General features: G+C 38.9%; 1 protein-coding gene across 1 annotated transcript in view; it reads left to right on the top strand.

Annotated features, from left to right (window-relative positions):
- Window positions 1-20,832, top strand: part of LOC127441373 (pappalysin-2-like) — an 85,940-nt gene that overhangs the window by 10,304 nt on the left and 54,804 nt on the right. Inside the window, exons 3-8 of the mRNA XM_051698707.1 lie at window positions 8,125-8,273; window positions 12,655-12,948; window positions 14,210-14,402; window positions 14,744-14,865; window positions 17,985-18,167; window positions 19,181-19,484. Of these exons, the coding sequence (XP_051554667.1) occupies window positions 8,125-8,273; window positions 12,655-12,948; window positions 14,210-14,402; window positions 14,744-14,865; window positions 17,985-18,167; window positions 19,181-19,484 (1,245 nt within the window). The remainder of the gene's footprint in view (window positions 1-8,124; window positions 8,274-12,654; window positions 12,949-14,209; window positions 14,403-14,743; window positions 14,866-17,984; window positions 18,168-19,180; window positions 19,485-20,832) is intronic.

Raw genomic sequence — 20,832 nt, 5'->3', positions numbered from 1 at the left:
TCTAAAAGGTGATTGGCTCTTTTACCTGTAAGGCGGGACTTCCTTTCTGCATCCGCGCTAGAGCCTCTTGGCTGGGCGTTCCAATTTCTCCCATTCATTTAAATAGAAGTGGCCCGTCTCTGCTAAATAGTCTCTGGCCAGGCTCAGCAACAGGGCACTACCCACCAGCTGGTGTCATTTTATGGTTGCTTGAGAAAGCTTTTCTTCAGAAGCTGCTATCTGCTAACAGTTAACCGAGATTAATTGTGCCCCAAAGATACAATTGGACGGTGGTCTGAGAAACACTTGAAAGTTGTTTTTAATTTTTAAGAGGACAACAGCAGGTTTATAGCCAAACTCCACAGGCAGACAGTTTCTTTCTGTTCATATCTCAGTAACAGAGAATGGAAAGAAGGTAAAATGGTAGAGTAAGCCATTATAAAACGTACTGTCAAGACTGGTGGATAATAGATTAGATGAACACACTTGAACTACATCAACACTATTTCTACCAATGCCAACAGTTTGTAGTAGTGGTGACCTAGAGTAGCATACTGTCCTTGGCACCTCACTCAAAAGCCTCTAAAGAACCCAAAGGCTTACTTCTCAGTCATTCAGTGTACTTGGGTTCCTTTAAATATGATGTGTCAATAAGAAGACATGCTAATAGCCAACAGGACCGGATTAACCATGGTCTCATGGAGTGAGTCCTTAGAGAGGTCTTTCCTTACCATGCTGGAAGAGTGTATTGCTTAGGGTGCAGTCCAGAGTTTGCAGCGAATTAATGCAGGGATGACAGTTTGTTGGCAATAGTATAGTGTGCTTTTTAATATGGAGGTCTGGGATTTTAATGTTTTGCCATGTGAGTTATAGCCCAGGTATCTGACGCTGGGCAGTGGAGCATGAATTCTTGCCAATGGCTGTCACTACACAAATTTGTTGTTCAAGCAGAGAGAAACAGCACATGGGGAACCACCAGGTGCATTTTGGCAAGCTCCAGAAATGGAATAAGAAGAAAGCAAAGGCATTTTAGATCTGATATTTAAGCCAATTGAACTGGACTACCTGATAACTCTTTTCTGTAGTAATTTAAAAGCATTTGCATTTTGCAGTTATTGATTATGTATTCATTTCTTTTTTTTATTATTATGCTGGAAGATATGCAAATCCTTTGATCTGTGGCTTTGAAAACACCTGTTTAAATATATCAATTTCGTTCTACTGTGTTATTCAAAAGGATTGTGTTTGCTTCAAATGTGTGTGTACATTTTGGTACTGTGGAGCTTTTAAAACATTGCATAGGTTTGTTTGAGCGGTCTGACATGTCTACTTGTTCAACTAATGGTGTGAGCTTGGGGCGGGAGTATCTGTTTGTGTAAAAAACTGGCACATTAAATCTCATTAAAACTAGTTCCTAAATTTATTTAACGACTAAAATCATGTTATTCAACATGGGGTCGGTTGGCACAGTAATATATATATATATATATATATATATATATATATATATATATATATATATACATACATATATATATATATATATATATATATATATATATATATATATATATATATATATATATATATATATATATATATACATACATACATTTACACACAGTGTATTCAGAAATTATTCAAACCCTTTCATTTTTTCACATTTTGTTATGTTGCAGCCTAATACTAAAATGCTTTAAATATTACATTTTTTTCACATCAATCTACACTCCATACCCCATAATAAAAAAGAAAAAAAAGAAAAAAAAAGAAAAAATAAAAAAATAAATTTTTGATAACATTGCAAATTATTTAAAAAGAAACAACTAAAATATCACATTGACATAAGTATTCAGACCCTTAACTCAGTACTTAGTTGAAGCACCCTTGGAAGCAATTACAGCCTAAATTATTTTTTGGTATGATGTGACAAGCTTTGCACACCTGGATTTGCATATTCTATGCCATTCTTCTCTGCAGATCATCTCAAGCTCTGTCAGGTTGGATGGGGACTGTCGGTGGGTTCAAGTCCTGGCTCTGGCTGGGCCACTCAAAGACATTCACAGAGTTGTCCCTAAGCCACTCTTTCATTGTCTTGGCTGTGTGCTTAGGGTCATTATCCTGTTGGAAGGTGAACCTTCGGCCCAGTCTGAGGTCCTGAGCACTGTCGATCAGGTTTTCATTAAGGATATCTCTGTATTTTCTGCGTTCAGCTTTCTTTCAACCCTGACCAGTCCCCCAGTCCTAGCTGCTGAAAAACACCCCCACAGCATGATGCTACCACCACCATGCTTCACTGTTGGGATGGTATTGCGCAGGTGATGAGCGGTGCCTGGTTTCCACCAGACATGTCACCTGGAATTGAGGCCAAACAGTTCAATATTCATTTAATCAGACCAGAGAATCTTGTTTCTCACAGTCTGAGTCCTTTAGGTGCTTTTTGGTGTCTTGCATTGAGGAGAGGCTTCCGTCTGGCCACTCTGCCATAAAGCCCCGATCGGTGCAGTGTTGCAGTTTTGACTGACCTTCTGCAAGTTTCTTCCATCTCCAAACATGATCTCTGGAGCTCAACCAGAGTGACCATCGGGGTGTTCTTAGTCACCTCTCTTGCCAAGGCCCTTCTCCCCCGATTGCTCAGTTTGGCCAGGTGGCCAGCTCTAGGAAGAGTCCTGATTGTTCCAAACTTATTCCATTTAAGAATGATGGAGGTCACTGTGCTCTTGGGAAACTTTAATGCAGCCTAAATGTTTTTGTAGCCTTCCCCAGATCTATACCTTGACACAATCCTGTCTATGAGCTCTACAGGCAGTTCCTTTTGACCTCATGGCCTGTTTTTTTTTTTATTTATTTATTTTTTTTTTTTATATGATATTTTCAGCTGTGAGACCTTATATAGACAGGTGTGTGCCTTTCCAAATCATGTCCAGTCAATTGAATTTGCCACAGGTGGACTCCAATAAAAGTGTTGACACATCTCAAAGATGATCCAGAGAAATGGGATGCACCTGAGCTAACTTTCAAGTGCCATAGCAAGGGCTCTTAATACTTATGTCAATGTGATATTTCAGTTTTTTCTTTTTAATAAATTTGCAAAGTTATCAAAAATCTGGTTTTTGCTTTGTCATTATGGGCATATAGAGTGTAAATGAATGTGAAAAAATAAATAAATAAAGCATTTTAGCATAAGGGTGCAACATAACAAAATGTGAAAAAAATGAAGGGGTCTGAACACTTTCTGAATGCACTGTATATATATATATATATATATATATATATATATATATATATATATATATATATATATATATATATATATATATGTTAATTTTATAGCAAGTTAAATTGCACTCAAAATACATTTATCTAATATGAATTTAATTAATAATATGTATAATTTATGATTTGTGATTGTGAGGAGGGCGTGGCCGGGCTGTGAGGATGCACGCCCAGCGTTGAATTGTCCTAATCATCCGGGAGGGGGATAAAGCCAAGCTGGAGTTTTTTAGCTTGCGGGATTTTTTTTGTGACATTGAGATTCTACTTTTTTGTGGCAGCACCCACAGTTCAGTACCAGAAATTACGTAACGTACTACTACTACTAATAATCGAAAAATAAGCAATGACCTCTAGAATGTTTAACACAAATCTTGTTTAACAAAAATGTTGTGATTGTCAGGGACATAATTTGATATTTCACTGTATTTTCAGAGTTTGGACATGAACTTTATTGCCACCTGCTGGTGGAATTTCCAAACTTTGTTTAGACATTGCACTGAGAAATAGAAGTGCTTCAGAAACATATTAGCACAATGACCTGTTTCTCAGAAAAATAGCAAATTGAGCTTTGTGTCACTTTATGAACATACAATACACCCACGCCTTCCATTCCTACCTCGTCATGCCATGTTGCCATGTCTGCCACGTCATGCGATGTTGTCACGCCTGCCTCGTCATGCCATGTTGTCATGCCTACCTCGTCATGCCATGTTGCCACAACTGCCTCGTCATGCCATGTTGCCACATCTGCCACGTCATGCCATGTTGCCATACCTTCCATTCCTACCTCGTCATACCATGTTGCCATGTCTGCCACGTCATGCCATGTTGTGACGCCTGCCACATCATGCCATGTTGCGATGCCTGCCACATCATGCCATGTTGCCACGCCTGCCACATCATGCCATGTTACCATGCCTAGTCAAGAAGCCCTGCCTTGCCATGTTGCCACGTCAACTACGTCATACCATGTAGCCACGCCTGCCACATCATGCCATGTTACCATGCCTAGTCAAGAAGCCCTGCCTTGCCATGTTGCCACGTCAACTACGTCATACCATGTAGCCACGTCTGCCTTGTCATGTCATACCATGTCAAGCCAAGCCATTATGCCTGCCATGCCTAGTCAAGCAGCCCCGCCTTGCCATGTCGCCACGTCTACCCCGCCTTGTCAAGTCGGCACGCCTATCCCGTCATTCCAAGTCGCCATGACCCCTGAGACTGCCACGGCTCCTTCCCTGAGCCTGCCACAGCTCCACCTTCCTTCATCGAGCCTCCCACGACTCTCCCTCCTGAACCCTGTCCAGTGGCAACAGCCCAGAACTCTGTCTCCTCTGCCCTGTGGCTGCCTCCTGACCCTGTCATGTGGCTGCCTCCCAGGCCTCTTGACCCTGCCCCTGTCCTGTGGCCGCCTCTTGACCCTGTCCCTGCCCTGTGGTCAACTCCCAAACCGACGGACCCTGTTCCCTTCCTGGAGCCACAACCCAAACCACCAGACCCTGCTCTTTTCCTGGAGCCATTTCTCTGGCCATTGGCCCTGCCCTGGTCTCCTGCTCCCACCCCTATCTCACCAGGCCATGCTCCACGTCCTGTCTCGCCAGGCCATGCCTCAAGGACCACCCCCCCCAGCTCCCTGTTTTCCTCCATGTTCATGTGTCTTGTTCTCATTGGTTTATTGTCTTGTTAACTCGTTATCAGTCTTGTAGTGTCATTGGTTCATGTTTTAGTATCTTGTTATCATGTTCATTAGTTTAGTCTTGTCATTGGTTGTCTATGTCATGTGGTTACCCATGTATTTAAGCCCTCATGTTTGCCATTGTCTTTTGGTCAAGTATTGTTTTGGTGTAATGTTGTCAAGTCAAGCCAAGTCGTTTATGTTTCTTTTGTTTTGTTGGCACTGCACAATTAACTGCATTTGGGTTTTCTCATTCATCTCGTCATCATCTTCATCCTGCTCATGCTTGCTCTGCCCAGCCTGAACGTTACAACTAAATCATATAGGCTACATTTTCCACTCCTTAAAATGTCTATATTAATGTATCACACAATTCACACATAATAATTTCCATATATTCATTTATAAACCAACCTGAGCGCGATGTTAAATTCCTGACCTGAAGTGATGATTTCACAATGGAACTCGTCTATTCTCCTCTAAAAGTTGTCCACATTTATTTTCACATCACCGATTAAGGTAAGTATCTGGTTAAGACATTATCCAAAAAAGTTTAATGCTCCATAAAGGTTTAAATGCTCCATAAAGTGTACATCTATTCAGAATATTCCTGCTCATGTGATACAAAGAAACTTTCTTTTCCCCCTCCCTTTAAACTGTACTAAATTTGAAAATGTTATCGTATTATTATTATTATTATTATTATTATTATTATTATTAGACTATTATTCTTTCCCACTATTTAGCTAATTCTGTACATGTAATTTAACTAAATAATAATGTCCTCCACAATATGCTAAAATATGTGTGCACAAATCAGCCTTGAGTGTAAAATTCCTGATATATTTATGGGACTTTCACCTATTTGTAAGCTATATTGATTTATACTAATTTATTTGAATGTTTATATTTAATGTTCTCTGCAAAATGTGTGCTTGACATTCACAATAGTTGACACCTCGTGCCTCAGTTAACAACATATTCTACAGTTCATGAGCCTACATATTCAGCTTCATCTGGTAAGAAAAAAAAAATAATAATGAAATAATAATAGCACAATAATAATAATACTCATAGTAATAATAATTATTATTATTTTTATTAGGCTATTAATATGAATTGGCATATTTTATATATACAAGGCATATTTTATTTATAGAAACTATACATATAGTAGAGTTACATTTTAAAAATAGGTGTTTCATTTAGTTTTGTCGCAATTACGGTTTATGCCCCACCCACATTCAGTTCTATCAGAATAGATACCGATAATTAAGCGACAGTAACAGATACAGATACAAATACAGATAATGGCTGTGCTGCACACCCCTAGTAAAAATTAAATCACCGGTCATCAGTTGACTCCAAATACATAACTGTAAAATGCAAACTTTATAGCAGTCATACTTTTTAAAAGCTTCTAAAGATATGTTTTATTGCCGGTATCTTGTTTCTGAGTGACCTTATTTGTCTCTCAACAATGATTCACAATGTAGGAACGAAATGGCCCAAAACATAGTTGTAGTGCTTATTTTGTTCCAGAACACATTTGGAACACCACATTCCTCAACTTGAAGTCATACCACGTGAATATGAATTGTTAAATCATTTGAACTATTTTGCAGAATAAGCCCTATTGGAGGGATTTAGGGGAACTGGAGCACTCAAGTAGATTGGCTCAGTCTTTGCTTTTTTAATAAAAAATGACATAAGAAGCAATATACTTGGTATATTCTCACATGGAATGGCTCCAAGAAACAGTGGGTGGTTCCGCTAATGGGCTAGACCCTTCTGCATGATCCAAGGGACAATAAGAGCTGGACCTCTTCAAACCAACAGGCCAGTGATATAAGGTGCAAAGGCTTAGCAGCTATGAACACAAAAGAGAAAAATGACATGTGACATATTCCAAAGTGAAATGAGTTAACATCACACATCAAAGCACCTCTATGGTGATTTAACACAGCTGGGAGTGGAATTCAAGACAGCTATCGTTCCACACGCCATAACCAGTTTAAACAATTGTAATCTCTAATCATTGTGACACAAAGTGATTTTTTTTTTATGACTGTTTTTATTAAAACCGCTCATGAACATCAAGAGGCGAAGTTAAAAACATGTATGCGACATCTTCCATATTCTATGCTAGTTCCCTTACAATGCCTATGAAATTCCCAGTTACTGGCTTCTGATGATCTTAAGATCCCAGGCTGTCTAGAGCCGTTTTTATGATGCAAAAGGTGGTATCTACAGTAAGTGGCGTATATACTGTGACAGCAAAATGATCACATGCTTAAATGTCGATTTCAGTAAACTACAGACATAAAGCAATGTGTGGTGACCGACATGATAAAAGCAACATAGTATCATGACAACTTGTAATAATTCGAATGAGATGGCAAAATCGTAAGATATCGTAAGACTTGGCTCATACAAAAAGGTAACATCTGATTCCCATAGAGACCAATCAAACAACAAATAGAATTTCCAATCGATATAGTACAGGCATAACATTTTAGCTAGCCTCCTATCCAACATTTTATTTTAAGAAAAGAAACATCTGTGAACAAATTTGTTTACTCATTCCATATTTACAGTATATAGGCAATAGAAATGGCTTATGTACAGTATGTCAATAACATGTAATATGATTCCCTTGGCTTGTTCCAAAACCTGATGTTTTCTTTCTTCTTTGGTACACAACAGTGATTTTTCAAATAAAATCATGGTTACGTTTAGGGTTTTGGTAGCAAGTTACACTTTATAGTGAGGTTTAGGTTTGGGTTAAGGGTTAAACTTTGTAAATAACATTGCTAGTTGGTTCATTTATTAAGTCGTAAGATTTTGTACAAGCAAACTTGTATGATTTTATAAAATTTAATCATCTTCTATCATTATTACCAATGCTGTAGGAGCAGCCACTGACAAGTCAAGTTTTTAGAATAGAACTTCATATGCCATGAGAAAAATGTTTGCTGAAATCTTCAGTGTTAACAGGCAGTAGACTTGTTGTAGCCCACCAGATTTAAAGTTAATAAATGAAATGGAATCTAGAAAATACAGTATTACATTAACATGGGCCTTAACATGCCCAAATGCCACTGGTGGAGAACATGTTTATGGCACTTCCTTTAAGAACAACTCTTGTTTTACATGTGAAGTTGCTTGACTGTGACTGGAAATATCTTTTGCAGGACTTACCTGAGTGTGAAGGAACTGAAGGATCTGCTTCATCTGAGCAGTTCAGACACACTCAATGTGTTCTTCGCTAATAATTCAGCACGTGAGGAGCTTGCTGGCGTTGCCACCTGGCCATGGGCCAAAGAAGCCCTCACTCATCAAGGTAAGATTACCATCTAAATCTGCCTCCTATTCTCCAAACCATCCATACTGGGTCTGTTCTACCATCTTCACAAGCAATGTCTAAATGTTAAAGGCATATTTCACCCAAAAATGAAAATTCTAGCAATATTTGCTCACCCTCATGTTGTTTCAAACCTGTATGACTAACTCTCTTACATGGAACACAAAAGGAGGTGTTAGGCAGAATGTTAGCGTCTGCCACCATACACTTTCATTTGATCATTTTTTCTCCATACAATGAAAGTGAATGACTGAGTTCCCTTAACATCCTGCCTAACATCTTCCTCATTTATTTCATGGAAGAAGAAAATTCACAAGCTTTGGAACAACCTTAGGCTGATAATTTAGTTGATATAATGAAATGATTTAATGAATAAAAATAATAATAAAAAAATAATAATAAAAAATAAATAAATAGGTGAACTATCTCTTTAAGGTCCTGTTTCCTGTCAGTATTCCCTCAGCACATGTTTTTTTTTTTTTTTTTTTTTTTTGTGTGTGTGTGTGTGTCTAGTGCCATAGATCATAGATCTTTTCTGTCATGACTTGCTTTTTTCAAACACTATAAATCTTTTCTTAAAAGAAACACATTCTTGTCTCTTCCTCCTTGTTCTTGGGTCGTAATCTTGAGCATTAAAGAAAACACTTGCAGCACGCATAGATTTCTCTGTAGATCTCCCCTTAATCATTAGGTCCTTCCACTGGGAGAGAAGAAAATGAACTCGACAACAACCAAACAAAAACAAAAGAAGGGTATTACCCTGTTGCCATCTCCATTTAACTGCCAGCTGATTTTATAGTACTTGTTGTTGCTGTGTTTTAGAGCTCATTAAAGCAGAATGGTCTAAGTTAGATCCAGCTCCTTTAAAAAGGAGATTTCTCTCAAGCAGGAAGGTTTCACATATAAGCCCACCACTCATTAGTTCAGGATGCATGATCTGACATTTTGGTCTTGGCTTCTTGGGTTATAGCTTTTGTTAATGATGTAATTTTGGCCAGTGCATAGAATGTGAACTTTAAAACTGATATTGGCATAAGTAATCAGTCCCAACTTGCTTTTGATTACCTTGAATTTGGTAATGAATTAGCATGCAAAATAATTTATTTCAAATAAATACATTTCTTTTAATGAATTTTAAATTATATTTTAAACCTCTCCACAGATTTATAACAGATTTAAATCCCCACAATGGTATATATTCTTTCTCTACATGTCCATTTCTTTAATGATTTAAGAAGAGTTGAGAAGAATTGTATTCCAATACCCATCCCATTTACAGAGGGCAGTTGGTTTCAAGATCTGCCACAACCTTGCTCTCTACCTTTTTCTCTATGAACACATAGAGCACGACAGGCCAGTGAGGGAGGATGAACCACTGAGTCATCATAAAAAGGAATGCCCAACGTATTGAACCCTAGATTCAAAAATTAGCTTTGTTTTGGGTCAGCTTGAACGGTTAAAAGAGGTTCCAAAGGTGGTCTCAGCCAATGGTAAATGGAATTCATGAATGACTGACTGCACTGCTTTGAATTTTCCTACAGGAGAGATATGGCTACATTCTTTTTATGTCCCTAATCCACCTCTGCATTTGATTTACTGTCATGTCAGCTACAATCTTCAGCTCCAAGATGATTTTGTCCACAAATGTTTCGGTGGACCTGCGTGGAGGTTAAAAAGTGAGATTAGTTTCTCGTAAATTAGTAGGCTGAGGTTTATGGCGTGGGTTTGGGCTGCAGCATTTCCTGCTTTAATTCCACATAAATCACAATGTTATTTGTGAAAGTACCTTGATGTCCTATATTGAGGGACAAGGTCAAACTACTGCTCTGAATGATTTAAGTGAAAGCAGACCATTGCATGGATTGCTGATCTTGTGGTATAACTGTAAATGATCTGTGTCTGTCAGATGTGTTTCGCCAAACTCTATACATTTGGCAGAACTCCCCATAAAACATGGGTGTTTCTTAAATAAAAAGATCTTTCTCTCAAATCTTTACTATCTGCTGCACTAAACTGGCCTGTCTGTGGTGAAGCACAAATCGATAGAAAATGTCTCTAGGAGAGTTTTACAGATGGCCACATAAACCAACCTCTGTATTTAATTAGTAAACAAATTGTGTTTTTGTTTAAAACCTAATAACATGCAGTAACTACAGGGTCAATATAGCAAACATTACACAAATGATTTCAAAGGCTGGTACTAATATCGTTTTGCATTTCCTTTTTAATCTCAGCATGGCTGTTAAGCAGTTATAAATGTCACATCGTTTAAGGTTTTTATTGCATAAGCTTGTTATAAAACCAGATGCCAATGTAGTATTCCCCAGATGGTGTGGAGAGTTTAATGCATTGTAATGTTCGGAAAATGGGTACAACATTAAGGAATACAACAGTAATTAATAGATGCACTCTTGTTCCTGGTAATTCATACTGTGGTGGTCCCAATTTACAGGATAGTGCATACTGTTTTATGCAGCAGTATTTCCAAATACATAAATTGGACATACTTACAGACTTCTGGCATTGAGATTAAGTTAATTTAACCTCTTTTAAAAGTTTAAACCTGCCTAAGAGGGTTTGCTGGACTTTAATGGTTTAAGCTGGTTTCCCATTTTTGCCCAGCTGTGTTCAACTGGTTTAGCTCATTGGCCAGCTGATCAAAGAAGCCTAAAGTCCTAAAACCCTAAAGTGCCCAAAACCAGTGAATAGACCAGCCTGATCAGGCTGGGAGACTAGGGCTGCAAAAGCAGATAAGTAGTACTGCTGGGTTGGGTGTATGCAAACAGGGCACCTTTGTCCTTCATTTGGATTCTGTCTAACATCCATAGGTCCGCTAGCACTTGACTTTGTGTTGCTAACGTGACTGAAACTTGCAGTTGTGCTAGCTGCCATCATGGTGATGGACTGCTCTGTGTCCAACGAGCTGTCAGAGTCTGACCAGTTCTCCATCTCGGAAGGGGGTAAGCTTATATTAATACCTTTAGCCTCACTCCCACTGGAAACGTGCGCGTATTTGGCACAAGGAGCCGCTCCATTTTTGTGACTAAATGTTACGATCTTCAGGTGAGTGCGACAGCGACCGTAGCTGTAATTCACGCCACATAACACTGTGCGAATGACGCAAGTGTAATGATTTATATTTTTTAAAATTTAATTGTTGTTTTAAATTATTAACTTATTTATTTATTAAAATGTAGCCTGTATACAATTGCTTCCAAATGAAATATTTTGGGGGTGCTATGGGTGTGCTATGGACTTTCTTGGGGAGGCTGAAGCACCTGCAAGCCCCCCACTCTGCACTGCCTCTGCTAGCAAAGACCAGAGAACCAATTTAGTCTTACTTAATTTATAAATTATTTAAGCACTTGCCATAGATGTGGCTGTCTTGTTGGGCACTTCTCACGCACCTTACAGTCTAGGTGATCCCACAAAAGCTCAATGGGGTTAAGATCCAAAACACTCTTTTCCAATTATCTGTTGTCCAATGTCTGTGTTTCTTTGCCCACTCTAACCTTTTCTTTTTGATTTTCTGTTTCAAAAGTGGCTTTTTCTTTGCAATTCTTCCCATAAGACCTGCACCCTGAGTCTTCTCTTTACTATTGTACATGAAACTGGTGTTGAGCGGGTAGAATTCAATGAAGCTGTCAGCTGAGGACATGTGAGGCATCTATTTCTCAAACTAGAGACTCTGATGTACTTATCCTCTTGTTTAGTTGTACATCTGGCCTTCCACATCTCTTTCTATCCTTGTTAGAGCCAGTTGTCCTTTGTCTTTGAAGACTGTAGTGTACACCTTTGTATGAAATCTTCAGTTTTTTTGGCAATTTCAAGCATTGTATAGTCTTCATTCCTCAAAACAATGATAGACTGATGAGTTTCTAGAGAAAGTTGTTACTTTTTTTTTTTTTTTTTTTTTTGCCATTTTTGACCTAATGTTGACGTTAAGACATGCCAGTCTTGCCAGTTTTGTTGCATATTATGGCAACTCAAAAACAAACACAAAGACAATGTTAAGTTTCATTTAATGAACCAAATAGCTTTCAACTGTGTTTGATATAATGGCAAGTGATTTTCTAATACCAAATTAGCAATTTAGCATGATTACTCAAGGTGTTGGAGTGATGGCTGCTGGAAATGGGGCCTGTCTAGATTTGATCAAAAATGACTTTTTTCTTTTTTTTTTTCCAAATAGTGATGGTGCTGTTTTTTTACATCAGTAATGCCCTGACACTATATATATATATATATATATATATATATATATATATATATATATATATATATATATATATATGTATATACTTTAATGTTTTCTGAGGTCACTTGTATGTTTTAGAGAAGTCCATTTGTGTCATTTCAGGAGGAATGATACTTAACCCCGCCTACTTTGGCACAAAAGGACACAACAACACCATGATCCATGAAATGGGCCATATTTTGGGACTCTACCATGTTTTTAGGGGTGTGAGTGAACGTGAGTCATGTGACGATCCTTGTCAAGAGACCACCGCATCCATGGAGACAGGAGATCTGTGTGCCGATACAGCGCCAACACCAAAGTCTAAAGCTTGCCACGACCCTGATCCAGTCAACGATACTTGTGGTCTTACCCAATACAAAAACACACCTTACAACAACTACATGAGTTATACAGGTAGCCATGATCATTTTATTGTTTCTGTATGTCTAACTACATTAGAAATAAACAGCTTCAATTTAATCAATGTTACTGTTTAAAAGGTTAGTTCACCCCAAAATAAAAAATTCTTTCATCATTTACACACACTCTTGTTCCATTTATTCTGTGGAAAACAAAAGCAGATATTAGGGTTGTTAGAAACTGACAGCTTCAGTCACCATTCACTTCCATTATATATATTTTTTTCCATAAAATGAAAGTGAAAGTTGACTGAGGCTGTCTGCCTTCTTTTGAGTTTCACAGAAAAAAAAAAAAAAAAAAAATACGCGGTTTTCGAACAATTTGAGGGTCAGTAAATTACGATGGAATCTTCATTTTTAGGTCAAAAACACACTATGCCACTGCGGCGGGGTGAGCAAAAGACAGACACAGTGGTGTGGCATCAAGCCTTGGAGAGGCATTTATTGGAAATAATATTAAAGATAAAATGTCCATAAAAGGAGAAAATAAAGTGTCCAGGAGAAATTGTGTTCAAAATAAAGGGGGAATCTGGCATCCCCGCGGTGAAATGGGGCTCCGTGAAGGGCGAGGAAGTGTCCAAGGAATGGCCCAGGCGTGAACGAGGTCCGACGGCTGCACGCGCTCCCCTCCTGTGTCCACGGTGCGTGGGGCGGCAGCATCCTGTCTTCCCAGGCCCGCGGCAGCTGAGAGGGGAAGGCAGCTTGGCCTCTATTACGTCGGCCGTGATGCGTGCTGTTCTCCCCCGGTGACACGTCTAACTTGCGCGGGGGGTCCCAGGAGCGGGTCCGACAATGCATCTAATTCAGCCGAACCCTCCCCGCTCTGGTCCTGGGCGTGCGAGGATGACAGTGTGTGCACACATGGAGATTTGAAGCCACCTCCCCAAGAAAAGGTGCTCTCTTCATCAGTGGTGATGAAGCATTATTCACATCAGGTGTGCTTCATCCACCACTGTCCAAAGAGGCTTATTAACTATGCAGCTCTTCTGGCTCTCCAGCCCACTCCTGTTGTGAGCCTGGCTGAAGGATGGCCCTAAGAGGCGAGGCGACGATGATGAGAGAGAGGGGCAGGTCATTCCGCCAAAGCCACTTATTAGTGTTACAAGTTATACTCATACATACTTATAGTATCCTGTTGTAGCAGACCTGGAAAGGACTTCAATGATCTGATGATATTTATAATGAGGATCAAGTCACAAATGAGAATGTACCAATGAACTTATCAAAAATTAAACATTTTAACCCATTTCTTACAGATGATGACTGTACAAACCATTTTACACCAAATCAAGTAGCTCGGATGCACTGCTATGTTGACTTGGTCTACAAAAACTGGGTCCATGGCACAAAGCCCACCCCCATTCCACTTGCGCCAATGGTGACTGGTCAAGATGCAGATTCCGTCTCAATTCATTGGCTGCATCCAATCAGTGGGCCACTTGCTCACAGGTAAGGAGTGTACATAACAGACAAAAAATAAATACAAAATAAAAAACATGGAAGGAGTTTTCGGTTTTCTGACCAATGGAAAACAGTGTGCTCGAGAAACCGAAAACAATCATTATTTTTGCTATTTTTTCTGGTGACGCTAGTGGCGCAGGAATTAAAAAATTCAATGTGACATAAAAATAATAATAATAATAAAAATGTTACAATTTTCAAAAGCTGTTCAAATGTTTTAAAGTTGTGAGAAAAAAGTGTTTTTTGAATTTTTTGCACTCTATTTTTTAAATATATCCCTGTCTTTATGCACTGTTAAAATTGTAAAGCTATTCCCTGTGTCACTGTAGGGAAGGTGGTGTGAGCTGCCAGCTCTGTGATGAGAATGGTGCATTCCATCAATACGCCTATGAGGCCACGTCTCCTCACGCCTGTGATTCCACTGGATACTGGACACCAGAGGAAGCAGTGGGTAAGGGCTCAATCATTCTTTATTATATCTCTCTCTGAATGTATGTTTCAGTGGACAAAACAGTATAAAACTTATCGTTCTACATTAGGTTTTCTGTTCACAATTCTACCACAAGCATATACCAGGAATTTAAGATGTTGACTCCAGCATAAATGCTGTTGGAACTTGTGCTTAATCCTTAACACCACTTTGTCATGCTTGATCGGCAACATTAAAAAAAAAAAAAAAAAAAAAAGAAGCTTTTTGATAAATGAGGATATAGAGAATTTTAGCCTGGCTTCTCTGTCTCCGAACTTGTGTATTCATACTCAGGTGGATCGTTCAGTCTCCTGTGGGCCAGGTGCGTGCAAATCCAGAGAAGTCTGGAAAAAGTTAGGGAATAAATCATTAAATAATAATTGCCAGGATAAAGAACACTCTTTTTGCCATCAATGAATAAAAAAGCCCCTTGGCACAGCTTCAGGTTTTGGTAATATTGGGTGGCGTCCAGAACTGGGCTGTCATAAAAAGCAGTGTGTATCCTGTACAGCTTTTCAACATTATTATTGATGTAACAGATGTTGCCAATTATTCTAATCAGGAATCTCTTAGCATCTGGGCTGCCCGCTCACTGACGTGTCATGGATAAGATTTGGATTTAAAATCTCCACCCAAAATGTGTGAATCCTCCCCTGGTATACTGTCATTTTCATAAAGTATCATGAGAGGTCAAACAAAGAACCATCCATTTAGGTGGTAGTGAAGAGTGATTCTTGGCTTGGGCTTTTATTTTGATAATCAGATTGATAAGAAATAAAGCATTACATTTGCACATAAAAATATATATCTCTAAGAAAATAAGATCTTTGAGATATTAATGATGAATGAGATTTACTTCCATTGGTTCAGGTTGGTAATAAATTACAACAACCTATTGTTTTTGGTTTATTTTTAAAAACATGATAAAGTACATTATGACTACCTAATGTGAATTATTTTGTCAGTCAGTTAATCACGTCAGAAATACTTTAAGAACAATATGACAACACTGTTTGTTTAATATGAAATAATACTTGCGATAATTCCGCAGTGAATCATTTGATATCTAAATTAGCCCAGGCCAATTCAATAACAACATATCATACTTAGATCTTTGTATCTCATATGTTGTAGCACTTGCTCCCTCATTACCTGTTCTGTAGCCTTAGTAAGTGCTTCAAGGCAGCTTTTTGAGAAATCAGGGTTGAGTAGGGTGAACAGAGACCTGGTTAAGGTTGCTGAGAGAACGAAGGATGACACTTTCACAGATCTCACCGCATTGCTTCTCCCTGCAGGAGCATTACACCACATCTGATACAGTCATTAATTCTACCCTGTTTGGAGGCCCTCGCTCTGTTTATCTGACCAATTGAGTTTTATGGTTTGCCTTGGCCTGCTGCTGTTTACCTTGCACATATCCACACATGTGAGGCCATGCTGGGTGCAAAAGAGGAGCTCCCTGACTCAAGGCTGCTGTCTGTCTATCTGTCTCTCTCTCTCTACCTTAATGACCGCCACAGAGCTGGAGTACAGTTTAATCTATCATAGCAAAGCATATTGAAGGCAGCCCTGCTGAAAAACCATCTTAGACCAGCCTATGCTTCTTTTCTGTTCTTCTAGCATATTCAGGCTGTTCTGTTGGCTGGCTTCAGAAGGGTTCTAGGTACTTTTCAGCTGGTCAGACTGGGATACTAGGAGGCTGACAACCTAAACCAGCTGAGCACCTGTATGCCCCAGCAGGGAGACCAGCTAAACCAGCTTAAACCAGCTTAAACCAGTTTGGCCTGGCTGGGTGACCAGCTAGACCAGCTTAAACCAGCTTTGCCAAACTAGGTGACCAGCGTAACCATCTTAAACCAGCTAAGATCAGCATGGTGAATCATGTGATATTTAAGTTAGCACATGCGAGCACCAGCATGGCCAGACAGGGAGACCAGCTTGACCATCTTAAACCAGTCTGGCTAGGCTGGGTGAACAGCTAGACCATCTTTAAATAACTTGACCTGGCTGAGTGACCAGCTAGACCATCTTAAACCAACTAAGACCAGCATGGTGAAATATGTGATATTTAAGTTAGCACAGGTGAGCACCAGCATGCCCAGCCTGGTAGACCAGCTAGACAATCTTAAACCAATTTGGCCAGGATGGGTGACCATCTAGACCAGCTTAGACAAGCTGAGACAAGCACAGTGAATCATTTGATATCTAAATGAGCACATTCCAGCACCAGCATGGCCAGACTGGGAGACCAGCTTGACCAGCTTAAAGCAGCCAAGACCTGCACATAAATAAATTGATATATAAATTAGCATCCAAGCTAATTCAACAACAACAAATCAAACTAATATCTTTGTATCTCACATCTTGGATCAAGAGAAACGAACTACAAGTGTGAACACACCCTTAAGCTGTATTTAGCAGGAAGGGAGTTCATTTGGCCTGATAGCAAGATTTGTGTGTTTCTTTTGTGTTAATGCACAACATAATTTTAACAGTACTTCACCAGGGGCAAGCACTTCATAAATAGCGTCCAGAGGCACTTGCGGTATTACCTTCACTGCCTTGCTCCTGTTCTTCAAGCCACCAAGTACATTAACTCTTAGTTTAATAAATTATTTTGTGAGCACTGTCTGTCCCAATTAAGGCGCCAATCTGTCTCCCTTGCCAAGTCGCACCTGGGTCTTACGGTCGATTGAGGTCTGGGGAAAAGTGCTTCACATCCATTGCCAAGACATGTGGGTTTTCCCAGTCTCTCTCTCTCTCTCTCTCTCTGTTTCTTCTTTCACTCACTCTGCCTCCCAGCCTCTCTCCTTTTTTTCCACAAAATTGTCATAAGATTGAAAATTCAAAAGATTTAACAGTTGTTCATAATAAGCACAAATAATGAGTGTGCACATAATATTTTCAAGTGCAGTGTGCCAATTTTTTTGCTATGGAAATGGCTGTTTTAGGGCTAATATGCCAGTTTTATTACAATGAATTATCTCATCCTCCCAGGTGTATGTGCCATTTGCCAAAAAGATTCTTAGCATTTGACGCAAAGCTATTTATGGTATTTTTCTTTTAAGCTTTTGATGATGTTTGCGTGCATGTTTTTAAAGGGGCCCCTGATGTGTACCAGCCGTGTGAACCTAGCATGCAATCCTGGAGTCCTGAGGTCAACCTGTATGAGGCCAACATGACCACACCGTGCCCCCAGCCGGAAGGCTGTGTGCTGGAGTTGCGCTTCCTTCACCCTGTGCTTCCTGACAGCTTGACTGTTTGGGTCACCTACACCTCAGTCAGTAAGTACTATCTCAGCCTTTTTTCCTGTTTCACGATTCATAACGGACACCTGTTTTTATTTTCCAAGCTCCAGTGTTTTCACTCACATTGGCATATGTTCTTAGTGGATAATGTGATGCTTAACGTTGAAAAAATTGCATAAGTGGTCAAAAAAGCATGTGGCTCCATAGTGCTCCAAAGTTTAAGGAGTGGGTGGAGGACATGAAACAATAAACTGATGTTAGTTACATTGATATAGTTAACTATTTTGAGTTGTTATGACAGACAACAAGTGCACAAGTTGAGCCTGAACTAATTTTTACTCCAAATAACACTTAAAATAGTTGTTGTTCTCCATCTGGTATGCTCGTATTGGTAGTTTCTTACAGAGACCGGAACCAGAAAACAGTCCAGCACAATTAAAATAATTATGGTAGTGCTTAGTCAGGAAAACTGTGGACACAATGCAACCATTTGTTCTTTCATTTTAGTCCAGGGCTAAACAGTAAGGATTCCCTGATGACACAGGGGCAGTGTGAGAGTTTCAGGCTAACTGACAAAACATAAAGGGGCCAGTGCTGTGCTGTAACTATGCCTTACATTTGTTGATCATGTACAAAACATGTATTTTTACAGACTTAAACATTTGTTGTTTTGTGATGTATTCAATATTTCTGTTGCAAATTCAGCAATTAAAAATTATTGTAAATTATTCAAAGTTGTATTACTTATTTCTATTTCCTGCAAGCAAACAAACAATATTTCATTCTGACACAAAAAAATTTGTTTCTTTAAATGAATAATTTTAATGGTGTAAATCGTTGTTAGTGTGGTATTAGTTTTGCTATTGAAAATATTTGCAGGGCAAGTACAAATCTAAACTACTAGCCCAACTGGGCCAGCAGCAGAAACAATACTTACTGTTGAGGGCTGTTAGTAATTTTCATTCAATATTATATCAAATAATAAATAATAAGGTATGCTGAGAATATATTACTGTTGTATTTGAATCCATTGTTCTATTTTTCCGTAGATAGACAGGCAATCGCTAATATCGTGTTCATTCTGGAAAATAGCGAGTCGGTCGACACAGGCCCTCAGCATGCTTTCTGTGATATTCCTTTGACGCTACATGTCCATACTATTAAGAAGGTCAAGGCCATTAAAATCTCCACCTTTGACAAGAAGCTTGAGATTGATGCTGTCCTGCTGACCTCGCGGCCCCAGAATCCAATCTGCTCTGGCTGCCACCCCCTTCTCTACAGAGTGCTCAGAGAACCACCAATCAGAGAGGACCAGAGCCCCGTCATCGTCAGACAGCCCACATACACTGACAGGTAAGAATATATACTGTATCTGTATACTATACAACACAATGCTACTTAAAGGTGATACAGAATTTGTTATTTTTTCTGTTAAAATATTCCTTTCCCTTAGAGCTTATAACTTTAAGTAAGATATTTGTAGGTGAATTATCTGAAAAGGATAAACACCGTGGCTCTGTGATGATTTCAAAATATTGCTCTGTTTGTTTGAGCATTCTGTCCAGCCCGAAACAGAAACATTGGCTCAACCAATGGTGTGAATTTGGGGCGGGACTAATTGTTTTTAGAATAATGGAAGACGAGGAGAGTGTAAAAAAGCAGTAATTTTTTTTGCAATTCCATCAGTTGCTCCTGGTGGGACAACAATTATATAATAATTACAAAAATCAACAAATTTTATGATGTAGTTTTTTTGTATGAGAGTCAGTTTTTGAGGGGATATAATTCAAAACATTTGTTAGCAACTGGCACACCATCAGTAAAAAAATAAAAATAAAATAAAAATATGAGTCTGCCATGTTTTATGCTGGTTATGGTTGATTTATTTATTTGAACACTATTCTGGGAGCACTATAAGTGTGGCTTAAGTATAAATAATTAAGATGTTGCATTTCTAAACATGTCATCAAATTATATCTTTAGCATATCACTTTTTCAAGTATGTATGTGTATATATATATATATATATATATCTTTCAACAGTCAAAACAATAAAAAGAATTACAAGTTTGACGTTGCCATTTCATTAGCCATTAATTTTACATGGAAAGTATTGATGCAGAGCCAGTTTCGGATCTGTTCCTGCCACATTTAATTCAGCTTGTTCCAAGACAATCTCATCACAGGGCATTGGATTAAAGACTTGCAATGGGTCAAAATGTTCAGAGATTAATAATGTGGATCAGAGATTGTAACATCTCCAGACTTCCACCAGCTCTGTAAGCTCAGAAAAAATGGAGAAAAATTGAGTTATGTGGATAGGGAAAGGAGAGACAGAGAGTAACTGGATATAAGAGAGAGAAAGAGAGGGGTAGAATAAGACTCTGAATTATAAACCAAATGTGACCGCTTTACCAGTAGAAACACTAAACACCTGTGGCTGTTTGTCGCTGCTCTGAAATCTTTCCTCTCCTTTGATAAAGGTACGGAGTGCTCAGTATAGTTATTGTGTGGTAAGTCATAGACCTGTCAATTGGCATCTTGAGAAAGAAATAAGGAGTGGAGAGGAAATGGGAGTGGGATTGTACTGTAGGTGGTTTTGCGGGAAACTAGGCTGCAGTGCCACCGTGAGGTCTGCAGCAAAACATGCCATAACCTCCAGACCATTCATCTTGTACTGCAATTGCCAAAGATGAATTTG

This window comes from Myxocyprinus asiaticus, chromosome 5 (genome assembly GCF_019703515.2).
Source record: "Myxocyprinus asiaticus isolate MX2 ecotype Aquarium Trade chromosome 5, UBuf_Myxa_2, whole genome shotgun sequence".
In the NCBI taxonomy this organism is placed as follows: Eukaryota; Metazoa; Chordata; class Actinopteri; order Cypriniformes; family Catostomidae; genus Myxocyprinus; species Myxocyprinus asiaticus.
The sequence above is the reverse complement of the archived record's forward strand: the minus strand, read 5'-3'. Positions and strand labels throughout refer to the sequence as shown.